At 44.3% G+C, this 23867-nt stretch overlaps 1 protein-coding gene across 4 annotated transcripts in view; it reads left to right on the top strand.

The window, feature by feature from the left end:
- The window catches only part of CRIM1 (cysteine rich transmembrane BMP regulator 1), a 203263-nt gene continuing 183985 nt past the window's right edge, over positions 4590-23867 (top strand). For 3 of the 4 annotated variants that reach the window (XM_021087638.1, XM_021087639.1, XM_021087637.1), the window contains exon 1: positions 4627-5038. In XM_021087638.1, coding sequence (XP_020943297.1) covers positions 4726-5038 — 313 coding nt within the window. In that variant the 5' untranslated portion in view covers positions 4627-4725. Of the gene's footprint in view, positions 5039-23867 lie in introns of all 4 variants that reach the window. The other variant, XM_021087640.1, reaches the window with a different exon arrangement.

The raw sequence follows: 23867 nt of genomic DNA, 5'->3' as shown, positions 1-23867 counted from the left end.
AGCCCAAGATCAGATGTCTTAAACGCCCCCAAACTAAAGACCCCTCTCTGACACAGAGATGGCCTAAGCCTAGATAAGTGAGAACCTGTGTCGGTGATCCCAGATGAGGGGGAGCAGAGAGATGGGGGAAAGGGGTGAAAGGAGACAGATGTCTGGTCCTGATTTCTTCATAGATGTGTCTGGTATGTATGCAACATCTTTATAAAACAATGAGACTTTTTTTGCAACTCCATTCTAAGTCTGTATTTCTGACTCAAAAGGTAACTTCTCCATTCCTTATTTTCGTTTCAGGAAGAGAAAACGCGAAGAGCATGCACCCCCCAGAGTGAGTGTCTCTAGGGAGTGACTGTCTCTGATACTAGCAGTTCCTCTGCTGCCCTCTGTTTCCACTTTCTCCTAGGCCCCCAACTGGGCACTTTGATTTTCAGACATTTTCAACAATTTAGCAAACCCCTCCCATCCAAGGGCCCCATGGCCAATAGAGGGCAGACTGTCTCTTCTTCCAGAACTCCACCAGCTGGATATTCTGATTTCTTTTCCTTTCAGACCTGTCAGGTTTTGTTTTTGTTTTTTCCCAGTTTGGAAGACTTCCTCCTGCCCCAACCAGCCCTTTCTAGTGTGTTTTTTTTTTTCTTTTTTCTGGAGGCACTTACTAAAACAGGAATTTTCAATCTTTTTGTGTGTAATCTTCCATTCTTCCTTTTGTCAACTCCCTCCTCCATGCATGCATTCTTTTTGTTGTTTTTTTATTTTGATTTTTAGGCCACACCCGCTGCATATGGAAGTTCCCAGGCTAGGCGTCAAATTGGAGCTACAACAACTCAGGATCCACAGCTCACAGCAACACTGGATCCCTGACCCACTGAGCAAGGCTAAGGATTGAACCCTCATCCTCACGGAAACTAATTGGATTCGTTTCCACTGTGCCACAAGGGAACTCCCATGCATGCATTTTTATAAGTCCTGGCCCCTCCAATGAGCGGACAATCTAATGGGATCAATCTGAGCTATTTAAAAAAAGGTTTATAATACAACATATTTATTTATATATTTTATATATATATATATACATAACATTTGTAATATAACATAAATATAACATAAATAACATAACATAAATGCTATAAGCAGAGGTACTTACCAAATGCCATAGAATGGCTAAGGGAATAAGCTGGAGACACTTCTCAGAAGAGGAGGCATTAAATCATATTCCATGTATGACACTAAGTTTTACACTTGTATGTGCCTTTCAGGGTCTATGTAATCGCTCTCAGTCCCCTTTCTCCCTTAAACCCTAGTTGTCACCATGTGGGGTCCACCCAACCTCTTTTTTGTATCTTTAGCCTATGACTGAAGATGAGGAAATCCTTCTGTGTTTGAACCCCAATCTCATGGCCTTGGCTTCTGGCCACCTTATGGCACATCCTGGAGCAGAGAGAGTAAACAACTCTTTCATAAGTAACCTCCTACTTCACACACTGGTTTCAGATAAGCTGCCAGGCCCTTGGAGGTTTCTTATTTGCCACTAGTTATAGGCTTCAAGGAACTATTCTTGTTTTTTCTTTTGTTTCTCAGTTAATTCTATGGCAAAGAATCACATGTAGCTTGAATTTTCTCAGGTGTTACACTCAACCTAGGTCTAAGTTTGACTTGAATTCCCATGAGAAGTCAGACTTTATCACCTTGTGTCTATCTATCTTCTAGGAGGTTCTACCTCTGGAATCCCAGGAACATGGATTCTCCGCATTGACCCTTGATTATGTTCAATCTTTGGTTTTCCCTAATCTTTAATATATTGCCTTTAAAAATAAACAAAAAAGCAAGATCTTGGCAATGATTATTACTCTCTTTTCAACCTACAGTGGCTTTTTCACATCTGTATTTTTTTCTAGCACCTGACCTTGGCTTTTCCCCCTGAATCCTACAGTGTTATCTGCTACATTTTAATAATGTCTTTATACTTGCATTTGAACAGAAATATAGATAACCTCCTCTGCAAGAGTGGAAAGGGCCTTTTAACACAGCTCAATGATGACAGTTTGTTGGCAGACCCCACAGGGAAGTGCTGGTGCCTTGTTGGGGTGCAAGAAACAATTATGTGTAACGATGTTGTGTGTTTTATTTTTCTTGAATTTTGCTAATAGAATATCTAGCATATTTTAAATGATTTTACTACTTAATACTTATAGAACCTTAGGGTATGAGGTCCCTTGGATATCGTCTAACCTTACTTCCTACACAACCACAAGTATAGTGTCTACAACATTCCTAGAAACTAGTCATCTCAACAGCTCCTTAAATGCTTCCAGAATGAGTGCCCGTTGTGGCACAACGGAAACAAATATGACTAGTATCCATGAAGATGCAGGTTTGATCCCTGGCCTCACTCAGTGGACCAGGGATCTGGCGTTGCCTTAAGCTGTGGTATAGGTTGCAGATGCGTCTGGGATCCCCAGTTGCTATGGCTGTGGTGTGGGCCAGCAGCTGTAGCGCCAATTAGACCCCTGGCCTGGGAACGCTCATAAGCCACAGGAGTGGCCCCAAAAAGCAAAATGCCTCCAGAAAATGGGACCACTCACTCCCCCTTTCCACTGTTGATCGTTTTCTCCATCACCCTCTGATAATCAGCTATAATTAATGAGCCTCTTCCCCTCTACAAGACAAAGAAATATGACTGTAGAAATGTTGTTTAGTTTTCTGATGCCAGTGACTGGGGAATATTCCACTGGTAACTTTGGTTTTTCCGTTCAGGATTAGAGTGGTTAAACCAAAATATTTATAATAAGTATAAATTTGTTCCGCAAACAGAGGATTTCAAAGGCACCTTTGTTTCCTTTCTCCTTACACTGCCCTGCTATTAACTTTGGGTTCATTAGTCACGATTTTCAGATCCATTTGGCAGAGCCACCTTCCTGAAACCAGACCATCTTGGATCAAAAGGTCAGCTGGCCATTCCCATCTCACACCTGCCACAAGATCTGGTTTTATTTTTCACACTGACCCAAATCACTTTTTATTAATTCACTAATTTTATTGACCATGTAACACATCCTGTAATGGTGGGCCATTACAGAGCCAATCATTTTGAGAACCTTTTCTGACAGCTACATAAAAGAAACAAGGATGCATGACTTCAGCTGTTTCTTTACCTGGTTTAACACAAAGAATATTTACCCCAGATCTTCTTTATTAGTAGGTTCACAATAAATGAAAAATTGAAAACCCACCACATCTGTCCACGAGCTTGGGAAAGGGGCAATGTGAGATGACATTAATGATGCATAAAATACGCAGGTCCAATCATGTCAAGACTTGTCGTAATCCAGTGTTCAGCCTTACTCAAGGGAGAAAAATTCACCTCCACTTTCCACTCGCCCCCTCCGATAATGTAGTACCTCGGCACAGACGGCAGAGCGACGAAACAGACAAGATGTAGGCAGTTAAAATGCAACTCAAGCTACGGAGGCCCCCAACAGTCGTCCCCCCGCCCCGGAATATTTACCTAGACGATTTAAAGCACTTAATTAATTCACCAGCAGCTTCGCTGGAGGCGTCTCGAGCTTCCCGAGACTCCATTACATAAGATCTTTTACAAAGTCTATTCCCAGCTCCAGTGGAAGATGGATTCTCGTCCAGTTTTGCGGAGGTTCCATGCATTTGCTTCCCTTTCCCGGGGTTCGATCCGGCGGGTACTCCAGCCAAGGGCTGCAGCAATTCTCCCCCACCCCGCCCCGAGCTCCGGGGTCCCCAGCCATTCTCGGAACTCAAAGCCGGCACCGGAGGTGCAGCCGTCTCGCCCTCAGGACTCCCAGGCCAGCCACGGTGGACCTGGGGCCGGCGGGCGCTCGGGACGCCGCGACTCTGGTAGCTCGCCGGATGCGCCTCGCTCCCCGAGCCGCAGCGAGCGGGCGACGCCAGAACGGGCGAGGCGCGCGAAGACCCCGCTGCAGGGCCGGCTCGGTGCGCCGGGCTCCGGAGGCACAGGAGGAGCGTGGGGGGGGTGGGGGGAGGCGTGCGAGGGAGGAAGGGCCCGGCCGCCGGGTAGGGAGGGCGGAGGAGGGGGAGGGAGCCGGCCGGGCCGGGAGGGGTGGGGGGCAGCCAATGAGCGGCGCGCGGCGCGGGCTGGGGGATGAGGTAGGATGGGGGAGGGCGCAGCCGGAGCGGCAGAGGCTCGAGCCATAAACAAGCGCCCGGAGGAGCGGCGCAGGAGTGAGGCGAACCAGGCGCGCGGAGCGGACGCCGCGGACCTTCTGCTGCGCCACCGCGCCCACTCGGCTGCTCGGGAGGCGGGGACCGGCCCGGAGGCTGCGCCGCCACCGCAACCGCCACTGCCGCGGGGCCGGCCGACGCGGAGGAGGAGAGGGAGGAGGCGCCGCCAGCCGGAGCTGGAGCCGGGCGCAGCCGCTGCCGCCGCCGCCAGAAGTTTGGGTTGAACCGGAGCTGCCGGGAGGAAACTTTTTTTCTTTTTTCCCCCTCCCTCCCGGGAGGAGGAGGAAGAGGGGAGGCCCCCGCTGGCGCCAACGCTAGTGGGCTCGGGGTCGGCGCGGCCCGCAGAGGGGGCGGGGGCCTCGCCCCGCCAGGGGAGGCGCGCCCCGGGGGCCCCGAGGGGGGCGGCGAGGACCGCGGGCTGCGGGTGCGGCGGCGGCGGCGCGTGTGCCCCGCACAGGGGAGGGCGCCCGCCCCGCTCCCGGCCCGACTGCGAGGAGGAGGCGGCGGCGCAGGAGGATGTACTTGGTGGCGGGGGGCAGGGGGCTGGCCGGCTCGCTGCTGGGGCTCTTGCTGCTGCTGGCGCGCTCTGGCACCCGGGCGCTGGTCTGCCTGCCCTGCGACGAGTCCAAGTGCGAAGAGCCCAGGAGCTGCCCCGGGAGCATCGTGCAGGGCGTCTGCGGCTGCTGCTACATGTGCGCCCGCCAGAGGAACGAGAGCTGCGGCGGCGCCTACGGGCTCCACGGAGCCTGCGACCGGGGGCTGCGCTGTGTCATCCGCCCCCCGCTCAATGGCGACTCCATCACCGAGTACGAAGTGGGCGTCTGCGAAGGTACGGCCGCCCGCCGCGTGCCCCCTCCCACCTGGCCCGCGCCGCCCCCTCTGCGCTGGCTGCGCGGAACAAAGTTTGGCTGAGACTTTCCCGAGGAGAGAGGGCTCCGCGGGAGGAGGGATGCCCCCGCCCCCGGCAGAGAGCCCCGCGTCCCTGGGTTCCCGCTCGCTGTTCCCCCTGATGCCTGGCAGGCCGCGGTTGAGGTTGGATTTCGTGGGTGGAGGCTAGAGAGAGGGGAGTCGCCCCCGGCCGCGTACAGAAGCTCACACGTGTGGCCTATCGGGCTGCGGCTGGGTGGGGTGTCCCGGCTGTGCTCCCCGACGTGGGGGCGCCACGGGCAGGGGGCACTGCAGAGGCTGTCGCGAGCCCCTCGGGGAGTCCAGCCCCTGCCGCCCTCCCCGCACTAGCGCAGTGTGGAACCAAGTGCTTCACCGTGTCCGCAAAAGTCCATTTTCTGCTGGCGGAGACGTGTCTCCAGCTCACACTCCCTGTGTGACTCTTTTATTATTTTTTCCTTGCTCTTTTCCGTCACCCCCTTCCTCCTCCTGCGCATATAAATCAATTTCAGCTCCGGAATATGTCAGCCCAAGGGAAGTTACATACGGTGGTTACTCATTTATTTGCCTATTGAAAATGGTCAGAGGCTTTCTCTCCTGAATGAAGGGGCGGAGAGCGGGGGGCTTGGACCTAGGGGTGAAAAGTTGTTTCTATTAGAGGCTGCTTTTTAAGATCAGATATCCACGTGTTTCTAATCGTGTTGCCAGTTACTTCTATTTGTGTGTTTAATGGCGAGGATTGTTCTGCTGGTTTTTCCACTAAGTATTGTGCACCGCGGTGTCTGATGGAGGGAGAGTGATTAGATTCGTGGAGCCTTCCTCCGTGGGAGAAGCACTGTTGGGGGTGTAAACCTTAAGCCCTGGCCACCAGCCTCGGGGGGCCTGGTCCGATTTAGGGGTCTTAAGAGAAACACTGAGTTCTTTTTATTTGGTTACTGGGAGGACTCAAGGAGCATCAGTTAAAAGTGAGATCCCTCCTTGGGCTGACGTTGACGTTGATGCTGTTTGGAGGTATCCGGGTGTTTGAGCGGAGAGCTGCATCTGGAGGAACTGAGAGGAGGAGGGACAGGCGCCCTCTGCCCTGCCCCTTCCTTAATACTTAGAGCCAGCATGCATGAGACCAGAGAGGGATTTATTCGGAAGCATCCTTCTGTGTATGTGTTTATTTATTATGATGAGATACTGAGAAAGGAAGTGGCAGTCTTAAGGATAAATGGGTCTCATCCTGTGGTTTTCTTAATATATTTCATATTCATCGGTACCTGCAGTTTTTAAACTTGGGACAGTTCTGGAAAATTGAGAAGGCCTTTCTGGTTTGGAAGCTAGTGGGCAGTAATGAGTGAAGGGAACTCTCACAGGGAAGTGCTCTGCTGCACCCTTAGGACACTGGGTTAGAGGAGGAGTTTGTTTGCCTCAGGTTACAAAAACCTCTCACCTGGTATAAAGTCCCATTTTGTAGCATGTTTTCATTTGTCTCAAAAAGAAGAATGGCCAGGAGATTAACTTCTGAGACAATTTTATGTTTGGCTTTGGGAATTCTGAATGAGTTGGACCAAAAGATGCATCTTTGAACCCTGCCACTTGGAGTGTATAATTTACTTAAGCCAGCCTCCCATAAATCTAAAAAGAACAAGCAACCTGAAACAAGGTTAAATGTGGTGGAAACTGCTATGCTCTGAGAAGGATTTGGGAAGGTTCTAAAGACTCTAACCCTTGTTTTGTTTCTTTGTGATAGATTTCTGGTGAAGGAAATGTGGAGCTCAGGGAACATTCACGGTAATCAAGTGTTTTGGCAACATCATCCCGGTGTCATAATATGGAGTTATTTTGGCAGTTTGTTGGTGAGCCTTTCATTCCTCTGAAATGATGCGATCCCTCATAGCTTCCTTTCTTCTGGGTAACACCCCATGTGCTTGGTATTAGCCTTGAAAATGCTTGCAAGTATTTATTGCCGTATCTCATTTAGTGTTCTTTAGCAACACTTCCAGTCTATCCGGCCTGTTTTCAACTACCAAAGTTGTGTACTCAGGCGCACTTTTTATTTTATTTTGTTTTTTAGAACTCTAAAAGCAGCAGTTAAGTTGCATTCTAAATCCAGGAACTCAGAGTAAGAAGGGCAGTGTTACCTGGAATGATAAAATGGTTGGTTTTAGACAGATGTTTCAGTAGGGTATCTACAACTTAAAGCATTTCACTTTACCACAGATTTATGGAAAACAAAGGATAAGTGAGTAGCCTTCTTCCTTCTTTTTAAGAATTATAGGAGTCATTCCATAGCAGTAATTCTGTAGAAAGTACTGACTTCGCTCATTTTTGTTATGTGGCAAGAAATTTCTCAGTGACCAGTATTTCCCTCAATTCCCATTTTTATTCAGATATTCACATGTGATTATCATAAGAGGAATAGGAATCGATGTTATTCATGTTGAAATCTCTTTTGCTGCAATTTTTGCAGGAAAATGACCCCTACTGGTTGTATCTGTTAATGAAAACTCCTTTGAAAACTTCTTATTTGACTACCCTGAGAAAACGTATTGCGTAGTATAGAAATATTATCATGACTAATCTACCTCTTCAATGACATAATTTAATACAAATTACATTGCTGTTTGCCAACTTGCAGTAATTTTTATTTGTATCACCCGTATTGGCTTTGTGAGAAAATTATGTTTTTAACTGCAGTTCACAAAGTGAGTTAGATAAATCAAGGACTGAAATGGACCCCTTCCAAATTATGGCTCCCTGCCTTAGGTTTTTAAGGCACACTACTGGCTCCTAGTAGGCTCTCAATGAATGTGCATTTAATACATGGATGAACAGGCTTCTCTGTAGAAAGACCATTGAAGAAAAAATATTTTTTGAAAGGTTAAATGCTGTGAGAAGTTGGATCTTAGTGAATCATGTGACACACTTGGAATTATTTTCGGCATCATTTAGATTGTTATTAAGTGAATCCTGATTTAATTCCTTAAAAAATTATTTTTGCCTACATGCATTTAAAATTGAGCTAGTTGATTGAATTTTCTCTGCTCTGTCTACCGAGTGCTTTTAGGCCTCCAGGAGGATACAGGTCCCCTTCCCTGTGTCCAATGATGAGTCTTCCTGTTGCCTGTGGCAGCCTCCTAAGGGGCTGCTCTTTGACTAGGCCGCCTGCCTCTAGGTAAACCACCTAGAAGTCAGAGAAATAAGTTTGAATTCTGAACTTCTGAAGGAGACTGGATGGGAGACCTCTTGGGGAAATCAGAGTTTTGAAAAACCTGCTCAAGTGGGATTTTCTAGGAAGACTTTTTTGATTAGACAGGATTGTATTTGGAGACAAGGGCTGAGGACCTCTTTTCTGTCCTCTGTGGAATAGTACAGTAAGGGATGAGGGGGGTGGGGGTGGGGAGCATGACCAGCCCCCTCTAGGTAAACTCAGTCATTATGGCTTGAGTTTGACAGTTCATGAGCACAGAGTGATTTGGAACCTAGTGGACACTAGTGAGTGTTTTGCTCTGAGAACTTTGTTGAATTAGAGCCAGATAAGCACCAGCTTTTATTTTTTTCCCCTCTGGCGATGCTTCATGTTTACAGAACTGAACCGTCTGTGTTTTCACCACTGCCATCTGAAAATTCTCCCTTTCAAAACCCAATCCGCCTTTGATTTCCCCCAGGTGTTTCAACTTTTCCTCTCACCCGCTTTTCATAGGGCAGTAAGTAGAACCAAGGGTATGTGGTAGATGCTTAACAGCAAAGAACAGAATGTTGTTTTCTGAAACTGTCGGCTTTAGAAGGTTGTTGTTTCTCTTCTGATCACCAGAGGACGGTCAGTGGAGGGAATGATTCCTTGGAAGATTGTAGAGGATCTGAGGTGAGACCCCAGAGAGCAGGTCTAGGAGGCCAGGGAATGCGCCAAACCATTTGGTTGTGCACAGCCGCAGATGCCCCTTAGCTCGATGCAAGACAGGACTTGGAGTTAAGAGCCATGCATTTCCATTTTTACTAATTAAATAAAAGCAGATGGATTAATACTCCTGTACTGGCGTTAGAAAAATTAAAAATCCCAGGGATCCTTTAAAAAAATCTTTTTTATTAAAATATAGTTGACAATGTTATGCTCATTTCTGCTGTACAGCAAAGTGACTCAGCTATATATATACACATATATATATATTTCTTTTTTATATATTATCTTCCATCATGGTCTGTCCCAGGAGTTTGAATATGGCTCCCTAAGCTATACAGTAGGACCTCATTGCCTATCCATTCTAAATGTAATAGTTTGCTGGAATTCAAACTGCCCCATTGTGGTGCAGTGGAAACGAATCTGACTGGTGTCCATGAGGATTGGATTTGATCCCTGGCCTGGCTCAGTGGGTTCAGGATCCTCCATTGCTGTGAGCTGTAGCTCCGATTTGATTTCTGACCTGGGAACTTCCATATGCCTCAGGTGCAGCCCTTATAAAAAAAAAAAAAAAGCCACCCCCCCCAAAAAAAAACCTAAATGTAACAGTTTGCGTCTACTAAGCCCAAACTCCCAGTCCATCCCACTCCTACCCCTTCCCCCTTGACAACCACACGTCTGTTCTCCATGTCTCTTGAGTCCGTTTTGAAGATAGGTTCATTTGTGTGAGGGCTTCTTTTTTTCCGAGGAAGGTGTTTCATTTTCCATCTCTAAAGGCTTTAGGTGGAATGAGCTCTTAGATGCCAGAGACAGAAGCAAGCAGAGGGCCTATAAAATCACGTTAAAATAGCATGGGAAGAGGAACCAAAGTAAGTAAACAAGGAAATAATTAGTTCTTCCCCAAAGTAAATATTGACAAAACATGGAGAGACTATTCACTGCATATATACAAATGATGAGACTTCATGACCTTTACTTTGACTATCAAGTTTACAGAATCCTCACTGTCATTGAGGAGTCCAGTCACATAAAACACTTGAAAAGGGCAGATAAATCGTATAGCACCAGAAGGGCGAAAATAGCAAGGCTAGAAATTTTGCTGCCATTAACACATATTCAGCAGTGACCAGAGATTCTACAAGTAATATGTTGGCAGTATGGTGGTGAGCATACAGGTTAATTTATTGCCATAAATAATAGTATTTATTACTAACTTATGAAGAAAACCATCTGAATAATCCTTAGACTTTGGGCTTTACAGCCAGTGGTAGGAGGTATTAGTGATACGGTGCAGATTTCTGTGATTGTGGCTTGATTAAAATGTGATAATCTGGGTGTTCCTTTCATGGCTCAGCAGTTAACAAACCCACCTTCAGGATCCATGGTGATGCGGGTTTGATCCCTGGCCTCGCTCAGTGGGTTAAGGATCCGGTGTTGCTATGAGCTGTGGTGTAGGTAGCAGATACGGCTCGGATCCCGAGTTGCTGTGGCTGTGGTGTAGGCCAGCAGCTGTAGCTCCAATTGGACCCCTAGCCTGGGAACTTCCATATGCTGCAGGAGTGGCCCTAAAAACAACAACAACAAAAAAAAAACATAAAACAACAACAACAAAAATTTGATGATCTGCATGAACAAGGGAACAATTTGAAGATGCAAGGAACAGGAATTGTGAGGTTGGGGGAAATAAAAGAGATGAGCCTAAAAAGATAATGGAGTGGGAGGACTAAAGAATGACAAATGGGAGAAGAGAAAAATATTGAATTCATCTTAGGGCAACTATGTCATCCTTTGAAGAATAATCCAAAACACATTCCAGACATTAATTGTGAAATTCCTGAAAAATGTGGGTGTGTTTAACATCTTTCAGGCTATGGCACTGACATGAGAGACGGCAGTGCTGCTTGAGCGTGTAAATGCCTTTGAATAGGAGATGGCGAAATGAGTGTAAGAGAAATGCTTTTGGTGAAGCAGGCTCCTGTAACACCATGTTCCACATGGCACATGCAGTACCAGGGTTTTGGAGACACCCCAGTTAACTACTTGAGGAAGAAACAGCAGACTAGCCAAGCCTGCATGAATAACAAGCTGAAAGCCTAAAGCTTTCCTTCTCAGAGGTCGAATTCTCCAAAGCTGAATTTTTAAAGCTCTGACTTGTCTCTGCATAAAAATCAATCACTCATTTATTGATCATCTTCTCTGGACAAGGCCTTCTGCTGGGGCAGAGGAGGAGCTGGGAGGCCTGGAGACCTCCCAGACCTGTGCCCTACTCCAAACAGTCTTTTAATCAACATCAAGAATGAGGCAGCAAGACCTTCAGAAGTCTACACAATACTGTAAGTTCAAGCCAAGTAGAAGTGATTTCTCAGGTCTATGTATGATTAGTTAGCAAGTGGGATAATGTGGTTAAAATTTGTTCTAGGAATCATAGGATCTTAGATCATCTTTTCAGGCTCTGGTGGCAGAGCTAAGGAGAATTCAAATTCCAGCTAGGTTTAAAAGTCTGGGTAAGAGCTCCCTTTTGGTGGGGGGAAGGGATCCTACCCATCCTTAGTGTTGTGCGATGCATATCAGAGTGTTTCCCAACATCTAAGAATGAGCCTGCATTCTTAATGCTCTACCAGCTGTGGTTCAGAATGGCAAGTTTCCTTTGGAAAGTGATTTTCTCTTTGTTTGAGCTTGTTCTCCTCAAGGGGTGAGTGTGGGCAGTGCACTGAGAGGTGTCCCTTTATCAGCAGCTCCCGATTTCACCCACTCTCTGCTACTTGCCCTGGCCAGTTTGCCTGATCACATCAGGGAACACCTCTGTGTTTGGACAAGACCTCAGCAGTCTTAGGGACAGAGGAGTGGTTGAAAATGCTTAAGCTTAAGAATGCCCTCAAGGAGTTCCCACTGTAGCACAACAGGATTGGTGGTGTCTTGGGAGCATCGGGAGGCAGGTTCCATCCCTGAACTGCCACAGTGGGTTAAGGATCGGGCAGTGCCGTAGGTGTGGCTTAGGTCGAGACTTCAGCTCGAATCTGATCCCTGTATGCCCCGCAGCCAAAAAATGAATGAAGGATAAAAGAATGCCTTCAAGGGGAGTTCCCTGGTAGGGTAGTGGGTTAAGGATCGGCATTGTCACTGCTGTGATTTGGGTCACTGCTATGACTCAGGTTTGATCCCTGGCCTGGGAACTTCCACATGCATGGCCAAAAAGAAAAAAAAAAGAAAAGGAATGCCCTCAAGGTAAAGGCTGGTAAGTGTTCATTTGGGGCTTGCATGAGAAAAAAAATTCAAGATCTTTTTTTCTTCTGCAGTTCCTAACCGAAGAAGGTTCAATTCTTTACCTTCCTACCCCAGCCCCAGTTAATTCCCTTTGTGAAGTACTCATACCTGGACCCAAAAGTGTCAGTGGTTGAAATGGTTGGAAACTTGGTTTCTGGCGTCAGATCTGCACTCTGCTTCTGTGCATTTCAGTTTTCTCTTTTGTTTAGTGGGGTTAATATAGGGTTGGTACAAGGACTCAGAATGAATCCCCGTGAAGCACTTAGAAGAGTGACTAGCATGTGGTAAACACTTAACAACAAAGCTGCTAATCAGTATAAGTAAAACAACTTGATGTGGGTGCCTCCTCTTGTTCTGTTTAATCCTCATCCACCTGAGTAATTGATCTAGTAGTTAGGGAGCTTGGGCTCATAAAAGGGAGTGAATTATTACTGAGTTTAAGTCCCCTCCCTTCCTACCCCAGCACCATAAATGCATTGAGTTAAACAACTTATTTAAAGACCTTTAAAGCTGCTTGTTACCTTTCCTCTAGGTACCCATTTGTTATACTTGGTTCTACATAATTTCTACCAAACGTGTTTATCTTGGTAAAAGTAAAGAGGGAGAACTGAAGTTTTTTGCTTTAAGTTGTAGGAATTGTCAATGTAACCATTTATCCGGAGGCTAAATTTCATTTGGGGAAGGGGGAGCATCTAAACTCACGCTTAAAACCAGCAATGTTATGTTTTCCTTCACATTAATATTCTGGAAGAAGATTTTGCTCCTACTCCTGAAGTGTCCACACTGGTGGTCAGCACAGGGTTTAGCCTGGCTTGGGCTGAGGAAACAGCTTGTATTGCTGCAGCCCACTTGTGTCAGGACCCCAGTCTCACCTATCCTGGCCCTTGGTGCAAACCAGACAAAACCAGAGGTGAGACATTTGACCAGGCCTTTCCTCTATTCTTTCCAGCCCTGCCTGTTTCCCTGCCATCCTTCTCCCACGAGTATTTACTAAGCAGCTATTGTGGCTCTGGTCTTTGTCCTGTACTTTAGTCACCTTCTCTAGGCCTCAGTTTCCCTAGCTGTTAATTGCAATAGGGGCCACCTATGTTTGTTGCAAGGATGAATGAGATAAAACCGTGCTTTTGAAGTGTTAACGTGCATACAAATCACCTGCAGATTCTCATGCGGTAGGTGAGGTTGGAGCTTGAGATTCTGTACCTCTGGTCGACTCCCAGGTGATGCCGATGATGCTGCTGGTCCCAGGACCACACTTGCAGGAGCAAAAAGTTAGTGCACATAAAGCATGTAGCGTAAGTATGGGGTTTGGTAATGCTACTTGCTAGGCTAATAATTATTTTTCAAAGTAAGAAAGATGTGGGTCCTGCTTTCACAGAGGCCATGGTCTGAAGGTAGAAGTAAAAACTGGGACAATTCATTCTAGCCCAGAACAGTTCCTTTAAGCTGGTTAGCCCTGGGGTAGGAAGTGCTGGGCATCTCAGGAGCAGCTAAGAGGGGCCCTAACTCCGACTCTGATACCAGGAAGGATGTGGAACTGGTGAGAGGGGTGGCAGCAAGCCTGGCCTGGGGGTCTCTTTTCCTCCCTCCTTCCCACTGCTTTGTGCAGGATGTTGTAGGAAAGAGAAAATATGGCATTGGGACCAGACAAACCTATGTTCAAATCTCAGCTCTGTTGTTTTTCAGCTGTGAGTAACCAGTTTGTTTAATTGTTTTGGGCTTCAGTTTCCTTGTCTGCAAAAATACAAAGTAATAGCTTTAATCAAATATTTATAGTGAGGATTGGAGGGAATTATTAAATGTGTACATGATTACATGTATGTTTGTTATGTATGTGTGTATACATGTACATATGCACAAAAATATGTGTATATGGTTAGTAGAGTTACTGGTGCCAAATTGATTTTTTTTTTAATTTTGATTATTTATTTGTTTTTTGGCCTCGCCCACAGTAGGTGGAAGTTCCTAGGTCAGGGATCCAACCCCCGCCGCAGCAGTGACCCATGCCAGTGCAGTGACAACGCTGGATCCTTAACCTGCAGCTCCATAAGGGAACTCCACCACATAGATTTTTTTAAAAGCTAGTTAATATTCTAATTTTCATTCTTTTTCTGTCCTTTCTCATTTTTTTCTTTGTTAGCTTTCTGTTTATATTAAGTTTTTAAAAATCTCCTTTGTGGACCTACTCATGCCTTGACCACACTTAACTATATCTCTTCAACAGGGGATTCCAAAGATGTATATCAGAAAGAGACTGTGAGGGACTGAATACGTGAGTCCAGGGCCTCTGGACCAAAACTTCATTGGTTGGATCCAGTGTGACCGTAATTCCCAGTCTCAGTGTTTCAGGAGAATGTGGACATCTGCCCTATTTTGTGGTTTGAATCCTTGTTTCTAGAGAGCTGTATCAAATGAATAGTTTCTAGAAGGTGCCATATCTTAATAGGGATGGCATCTGGTTTCCTGAAAAATGCATTAAATTTCCTTTTATTGTAAAAATGTCTTCTGTGGGTTTCCAGACATGGCTGAAAACAGCAGAGACCCCTGAGCATCACCAGGCAACTTGGGATCACTGGGGTTCCAGAAGGAAGCAGCAGTGGACCTGCCAGATCTAAGACCAGGGTGGGCTTGGAGGGAACAGGAGATGGTGTGCCGCCCAGAGTACATCTGCATTGTGTTCCATCCATCTTTCACATGGACTAATACTGCAGCTTTACTGTGGATTTGCACTGTAGTTTCTCCGGAGATTCTGTGTGCTTCAGTGGAAAGCTAGAAAAGAAAGCCTAGAATTAAAACACCTGACTTCTTACCTCTTTGATTCCTAGTGTAGGTGTGGTCCCACCTTAGGAACACAGAACTCCCTTTCCTTCATGCCTGGTACTGCATATCATTTTCATCTAGTAAATATGGGCTCAGCACTCATAAGGCAAATGCCTTATATTGGCTATTATGGAAGTAGGGGAAAGAACATAGAGATGATACAGTCCTTAGAATCAGTAGTTGACAATTCTTTTTTAATGTTCTTCTTGACAATGAAGCCTTATTATCACATAGTAGAAATTGAATTCTTTTTTCGTTTTTTTTTCCCCCAGAAACTCTATTTAGTACTTATCATTGTAGTGTCTCTTTATCAAGAGTGCTGATATTCAAACATGTAAGCCACAGCAAGATGAGGTAAATTTCCAAATTTCAGGATTTCGTTCAAGTATATGTTTTTCAAATCCAAAAAGAATACCTTTATTTTGAAATATCCTAAAAACCTTTGTCTTGTGAACATTTAAAGAAAATTAAGTGTTCATTGTATTTCAAGGTGTTGTCATTTTACACCTCTAGTTCCTGAGGAGAATTTAGAGTCTCCTCTTTGGAAATTTTAACTAAGTCCTTAGCAACCAGGCACTCTGGCTATGGCAGTGGGGGGGGGGGGGGGAGGAAGTATAGGCTGTAACTAGAGACTGTGCCCGTCTTATTTAGCATTTCAAAACAAAAACCATAAACAAACATCTCAGATTCAAAACAGAAAGGAATTTCTGGCAGGGCACCATGAAACCTGAGCCTGCAAAGTCCTGGTCTACAAGAGGTAACTTATTTAGCATCTTATCCAAAGGCCACAAGCAAAACGGTTCACAGCTGTGATAAGACAAAAGGCATCTCAGTATTGGAGACTTGTGATACCTTTTTTTTTTTTTTTTTAAAGACTCCCAAAGACTTGCCAAATTAAGGCAAAACGGTCTTGAGAAGGAGTGGCCTGAACTGACTCTGATATTAAGAATTAGTTGGACTACTTCAGACCTACAAGGTATGAGGAATCATGCCTACAGGATGTGTGGGCTTGGGCCCCTTGGAGTGTGTGTTTATAATTCTGCAGAGGCAGAACATTCCATCATCTTGTCAAATGCAGATCTTGAAAAATCTTGCCTCACTTTCCGTCGTTGGGAGCTTTGCCTTTTTGAGGATATGGCCATTTACATTCTGAGGGAGGAAAAAGGGATAGATTTTAGACAGTTTTATCTCTGAAAGCCAAAGTCTTTGAAGGATTTTTAAATGGCTTAGAATGTGTGGGTATGCTGTGTGTTGTTCAGAACCACTGAGTTCTTAGGTTTCAAACAAATTCTAGGAAAATTTATTACTGCTGTCTGTGACATTAAAATGAAAGGCCAAATAAATTTCTATATTTTAGTCAAAAGAATGAATGGATTTGTGTAGATCCTCGCTCATTGCAGGAAGGATTTAAGGCTGCTCAGAAAAGTAAACTTGACAAAATTCTTGTACATGAGAATAGTATGATTAAGGAGGGGAAAAAAAAGTCTCACTTCCACACTTCATCCCTTAATAGCCTCAGTAACGGAAATAAAACCTCCTCAACCTCTCTGACCCGACTTTGCCATAATTTGGCAAAAGAACAGGGAAACTGAACCAGATGATATCTTAAGGCCCTTCTGGTCATAAGATCAATGTTTTTATGACCTAAAAGTGCTGGGCAGCAGTCAAATATTACCTTGTGTTTGCAAAGCCAGGGAAGGAAAAAATGGGAGTGAGTACATGACTCTGCCAAATGCCATAGACAGAAGGGCTTGGAGGAAAAGATCAAGAGTTCTCCCATAGTTATGTTTATTGTGAGGCAACAGAGTAGCAAAGCATAGTTATTGGGAAGTTAGTGAAATCTTTGCAATAATGGCAATGTTTAAGAAGTATTAACTGTGGCCTAGTCTGGATTCAAGGTAGAATTTATATTGCTCTTTTGTGTGTGTGCTTGCTTGCTGCCTTCATTCTTTCTCTGTTTTCTCATTTACTTCATTAATTATTAGGACTGTGGGGTAGGTAGGTGACAGATACTGCAAAAGGAGAAGCTTTGAGCAAAGACAGGCCAATACTTGCCTAAATTCACATGCTTATTTCTGCCTCTGACACTAGGAGAGAGTTGAGTAATTGCTGTTCTTCCTAATACTGCAGGCAGCAGCCAAATTCTCAGCATTCTTTTACCTTTGCTGCTGTTTTCACTTGCCAGGGAGTTTCCTCAAGGAGCAGACTGCATTTAAAGAAACATAGCAGTAACCGTGCATAAAAGGAGGGAGCGCTGGTCCACACTGGCACCTGGGTGCCTTCTTGAGGAGGATGAGATGAATCAGGCTCTGCAGAGAGACCTGCTTGGACCACAGCTCCCTCCCCTCTGTGTGTCCTTGATCCACAGGACCAGGAAGCTGTCTGTGTATATCTTCACTCTAAGTATGTTTCAAGTCCAGGCCAACTGTGAAGCTTGGAAAGTTGTCTCTTGAGGTCTAGAAACTTCACCCTTCCTTTGCATGCTGTCCAGCTGCAGAGTTAGGTGCTGTGGACCTGTGGCTCTGAGATTTGATGTAATATGTATGATTCTAAAGAATGCAATGTTCAGCCCAGCCCACAGTGTACACCAGCAATCAACTTGCTGTGCCTTGTGGATATTACTTTTTTGCCAAGAGCAGCCTTCCAGAATGAGGTGCTAGTTAATTCCAGTCGTGCACTTATTCATTAATAAGTCTGCTGAATGCTAAATACTCCATTTGGGAGTATTCGACAGGAGAAAACTCAGCAGCTAATTATTATGTAGATCTCTTCCATGATTCTCACTTTCAATTCAATTACCTAAGCCACCAGTCCCTAGCAATATGAACTAACTTAATTTTTAGTGTTCTATGATACTTTGCTCTCGAAGTTTTTTTTTTTTTTTTTTTTTGCTCCAATCTACAACACTTCTACAAGATTAGTAATAACTGGGTAGACGTTTTATATTGTTAATACTTCTAGTGGAGGACTGTGGCTTGGTCTGTCTTTCCTCCTCCTTTTCTTTCTTTTTTTCTTTTTTTTTTTTAGGGCTGTACCTGCAACCTATGGAAGTTCCCAGGCTAGGGGTCAAATTGGAGTTGCAGCTGCCAGCCTACACCACAGCCACAGCAATGCCAGATCCAAGCCATGTCTGGGACCTGCACCACAGCTCACAGCAGCGCCAGATCTTTGACCCACTGAGCAAGGCCAGGGATTGAACCTGATGGATACTAGTCAGGTTCGTTACTGCTGAGCCACAATGGGAACTCCTCTTTTTGATTTTAAAGATAATATCAAAAGTTAAATCCTTGTTCCCGATATTATCCTCTGTCTTCCCGGGTAGATTTCTGCATAGCTAGTGGTGGTAGTATCTGAAATAGCCATTGAGAGGTAGATGGTGTTCATTTACTAACCAGAGCTTTTGCCTAAAAAGGTTCTGCTTTACTCTTTGCTGTATCAATAGGTTTTTATTTGGTTTCCTTCCTGCTTGGTTGGTGCATATTAGCTTAAGAGCTTTTAAATTGTGGGGCAGTAAGGAAAGTCTGAATGCCAGGGCCCCAACACTGCTCTTCTGGAAGCAGCTAGAGGGTTCACTGTGCGTTTGCTGCCATGAGGGTCTTCTAGAATGTCCATTTGGTACCTCTCATGCCCACATCTTTGTACTGTGGTTTGGCCCCCTTTTTCTGGTGAATCCCTGCCATGACCGCTGAGGCTGGATCTCATGTGCCCTGAAAGCTGTTGGAAGGGCAGATGGAAGGGCATACCCTCATTGTCCTCCACATCCTCACCAGCATGGTTGCGTGCAGCCCTCTGGCTGTAGGTCACCCAACTATTTTTTTAAAAATTCTTTTTATTGAGGTATAGTTGATTTACATGTCTCAGGTGTACAGCCAGGGATTCAGTTATACATATATGTTTTATGTATATATATGTGTGTGTGTGTGTATTCTTTTTCAGATTCTTCTCTTTATGGGTTATTACAAATAATGAATATAGTTTCCTGTGCTATACAGTAGGTCCTTGTTTATTTTATTTTATATATATGTTAATACCCAATTCCAAATTTATCCCTCCCCTCCTTCCCCCTTTGGTAACCATAGATTCATCTTCTGTGTCCGTGAGTCTATTTCTGTTTTATAAATAAGTTCATGTGTATCATTTTTTGAGATTCCACATATAATTGGCATCATATGATATTTGTCTTTCTTCTGCCTGACTTGACTTAGTAGGATAATCTCTAGGTCTATCCATATTGCTGCAAATGGCATTATGGCATTATTGTATTCTTTTTTATGGCTGATTAGTATTTGATTCTGTGTATGTATATATATTTGTGTGTGTGTGTCTATATATATATGTATGTACGTATTTCATATATCCTTTATCCATTCATTTGTTATCCGTGGTCATTTAGATTGTTTCCATATCTTGGCTATTATATATAGTACTACTGTGAACATTAGAGTGCATATATCTTTTCAAGTTAGAGTTTCTCTGGATACGCCCAGGGGTGGGATAGCTGGATCATACTGGATCATATGATAGTTCTATTTTTCTTTTTTTAAAGGACCTCTATGCTGTTCTCTATCGTGGCTACACCAGTTTACATTCCCACCAACAGTGTAGGAGTGTTCTCTTTCTCCACACCCTCTCTAGCATTTATGACTTGTAAACTTTTTTGATGGCCTCTTTTTTTCTTTCTGTATTTCTTTTTTTTTTTTTTTTTTTGGCTTATAGGGCCACTCCTGTGGCATATGGAGGTTCCCGGGCTAGGGATTGAATTGGAGCTGCAGTTGCAGGCCTACATCACAGCAACAGCAATGTGGGATCCGAGCCGCATCCGTACATACACCACAGCTCATGGCAAAACCGGATCCTTAGCCCACTGAGCCAGGCCAGGGATTGAACTTGCATCCTCATGGATACCAGTTGGGATCGTAACCCGCCAAGCCACAGTGGGAGCTCTGATGATGGCCATTTTGACCTGTGTCATGATGTATACGTCATTGTAGTTTTCATTTGCTTTTCTCTAATAATTAGTGATGTTGGGTATCTTTTCATGTGGGCCATCTGACTTTATGTCTTCTTTGGAGAAACAGTCTGTTTAGGTCTTCTGCCCATTTTTTGTTTGTAACCCAGCTATTCAGGTGAGTTGGTGCCGAGCATCACATCCTCAGTGAGGACCCCTTCCAGTAATGGTGTCTGCATTACAGCTGGTAGAAGAGTTCCCTAGAAATGTCTGTAGGGGGTGTAGTGTCTGCAGTACATAAAACTCACTTGACTCTGCAGAATATGATAGTAAGATCCAAGGTGATAAAACTTCATAAGACAAGGCTCTTTACAAAGTTGTGGTGAACTTGCCCCCTAAAAAGTTGTGCCCAGGATAGTCAAATATGTCTGTAGCATCAGTAGCTGGCCCTTGCACAGTTACAGATGGGACTTTGAGAGACAGGAAGCTGTGGTAATTCCTTCTTTCAAGATGTAGGTAACTGTGCCTTTGGTTGTAGAGGGAGTGAAGGAGCGTGTGTATGCGCACACATGTGGTGTACGTATGAGAATACCTTGCATTGTATTAGGGATGTGTTAAGAACAAGTTGCATGCTTGAAGCAAATTACTCCCCACTCTGTAGATCAGCAAACTGAAAATGACTTCTTAATAAATAAAGATGGTGCATTGTTTCATTACATTTCAAAAAACAATTCTCACTAAAGTGCTTTAGCTTTTAAACTGCCTGGTTAATTGGGATAGCTATATGTGGCGCTCAGGAAAACAACTGACTGACTGAATTTCTTGGCGATTGGGACAAAAGTTTTACTGTCCTTAAGGCAATGTGGGAGTGATTTATAGTAGGATATCACTATACATAAGTTTTTGGCCTTACATGGGAATTTTAGATATGATAGCAGACAAGAAAAGCAGAAATTTAGGGTGAGAAGTGGAATACCTCTGTAAGGGGAAAGAGGTGAGATAATAGAAGCTAGACGTGTGTTTCCTTAGAAGGAGAGGAAGTTACTTTCAAAGACTATGTTGGGAAAAGGTGAGCCCTCAGCAACCAAGTTTTTTGACTCTATTCAGGAAATTGTATTTGATGCTCTGGAAAGAGAAAGGAAGAGGACGCTGCCGACAGAGTTCTGGAAAACTTGAGGGAGAGAAAGTATTTACATGCTTTAATAACATAAAACATGTCCAAAAGAAATATATAATTGCAGCTGCATTTGGCACTGAAAATAGTCCATGTATTATATTTTTTAAACTGTGTGTGAATATGTGAGCATGAGCACTTGCGTCAGAAATGCCCGGGTGATACTATTTCTTGAGAGAATGGAAAAGTAGAAGGTATCAGGAGCTGCCAAAAGAGAAAACACAAAGGATGACTACCAGGAAGGAAGGAACAGAGAGCCTTTTTTCTTGTCATATATATGATGGTCTCCACTTTTCTTTTTTAGTAATCTTAGTATAATCGTTTAACTGCCAGTAATGCCTTAGTAATTCACATGTTATTATTAAAAACCCACTGGTAAAGGAAAATTAGACTCCTAAACTCAGTACCTGACTAGTTTATTTCAAGTTTATCTTGAACAAAGACCCTTTCAGAACTCAGAAAAATGAGGAGGTAGAGTGGACAGATACTTCCTAACATCTGTGGCCACCAAAGGTGTGGGGGGCAAAGCCAGCCACTGGAAAATCAGTGTGGTGTCAGCTTTCAGATTCCCTAAAGTTATCTGAACATCCTTCAAAATGTGTTTTCATTCTCAGACGCTACCATTTTATGCTGCTTCCTTTTGTGAAGCCTTCTGCCCTGCCCAGGAAAAAATAATGCCAGCCTCTTCCCCCCGACCCCCTGCCCAGAGCCCATAAATAGCACTTTCTCCTTCCCTCGTTATAGCACTTTTCACACTGTGTTAGAGTTCACATTTCTGTCTCGGGGCCTCATTGTGATCCACTCGAGTGCCAGGATTGTGTGTTATTCTAGAGCTTGGCACACAGGAAGAACTCAATGAGCATTTGTTGACTAAATCTAGACTCAAGGTCATCCAAGATATTATACAAAAACTTTCCATCTGAAATGTTTGGTCTATATTGTGGAAACTGAAACAGATGACACCTGTAAAGAGAAGCCCAGGGAGAAGTCGTGTTATTGGCAGAAGGCAGCTCCGAACTATCCCAAGTCTTTTGCTTCCCTTCTTTCTCTGGAATCATTCTTAGAATTTATTTTTTAAAGTTTTCCTGCAATGGGTTAGTTTTAGCTGTTTTTGTTGTAGTAAATATTTGAAGGTTATTTTTATTTGTGGGGATTTTCTTCTTGCCAGTTTGTCATAAGGTGTTGTCTTTCATTTGCCAAGCCTTCATCTGCTTGTAAGAATTTTCCTCGTGGGTGGCTGCTTATAACCCCTTTATCACCAGGGATCTTGTGCATGGAATGGTTGAGATGATGTGGTGATCAGCTGCTTGGAAACAGCTGATAAACAACTGTGAATTACTTTATAGAGACACACTTCAGGTGACCATGTGAATAACTGATGATGATAAAACAGCCTTCTGGATTCTCAGGAAATCCAGGATTTGGGTCTTAAACATGAATGTTGATTAATGAGGAGGGAGTTAACTTTAACAAACATGTCTTGAACTCTTAGCCTGTGAGCACGACCGGTGAATGACACAGCCTGTTTACTGCTCCAGGTGATCTGCACATGTCCGCAGGAATTTAACTGTACAGCTTCTTCAGGGAAGGAAATCCTAAGCCAACAACATGAGGGTGGAAGTGTGTGACTGTGAATAATAAAAATGCCTCACAATGGTTTGCACAGGAAGTCCATAGGAATGCAGTATAAGGAATTTAAAAAAGCAAAATCCCATTTGGATTTACTCCAAACCCTATGACTTCAGGGACTGAGGAATTCTTGATGACTAATGGCTGGAGTCCCAACGTGTTATTCAGAAGAGTGGGGCTGTTTTCCCTTCAACGCTGGTCATGAACTCATTATTTGTTTGTTTATTTTTCTGAAGGCCTTAAAGTGGTTTGTAAATTCGGACAGAAGGATGGAGATACTTAAGGATACAACAGCAAATTACAACCTTTGGGTGATACATTGGGCACTAAGCTTTTCAACGGCGAAAGAAGAGAGGTTCGGCCAAGATAAAGCGTACAAGGTCCCAGACAACGTAGACAAAATTATCCTGGGTGTAAGCTCGGGCATCCAGACCCTTTTATCACTTTAGTGAATGCACCCAGAGAGCCCTGTTCTTTTAGGGCAGGTTTAATTTCCATGTCTCTGTGGCTCTGTGTCCCTTTCCCGCCTTTGAGATGCTCATCTCACAACCTGATGGTAATTGCTCATCCTGGGGGTGTCATGAATTGGTGCCTTTCCAGTAGCTCACTTTAGAGCCTTATTCTTTACACTGGCTGTTATACAAGTTTTGGGGAGGGGGAGGAGGGCAAGCTGGAACCAATTGCTCAGTAAGGTTATAATGCTTAGTTGGCAATGAAAAGTGAAGATTCTTGCAAGGTAATTATTTGATTTTTCTCTGACTCCTTACAACTATTATTGTTAACTTTCCTGTGGCTTCATTACTGCTGAAATTTAAAAGTCAGCTTCCAGACCCTGGGTGCAAGTATGTTATTCTTGAGTGTTGCTTTCTTTCTGACTTTATCAGCAGGGGAATATTTGACTTAATAGTAGACACAACTGAAATCAGAGATGTGTGCCCCTCAAAACCGTGGTTCCTTAGTAAATTCGAGGTGGTGGGTGAAGAACCTAGAGCTATTCTTGCTGCTGGAGTAGCACACTTACCCTCAGTCTTTAATAAGTGAATGAAAGCAGAGGACTG

Source organism: Sus scrofa, chromosome 3, assembly GCF_000003025.6.
Source record: "Sus scrofa isolate TJ Tabasco breed Duroc chromosome 3, Sscrofa11.1, whole genome shotgun sequence".
NCBI classification, from domain to species: Eukaryota; Metazoa; Chordata; class Mammalia; order Artiodactyla; family Suidae; genus Sus; species Sus scrofa.
This window is presented reverse-complemented; position numbering and strand designations above follow the sequence as displayed.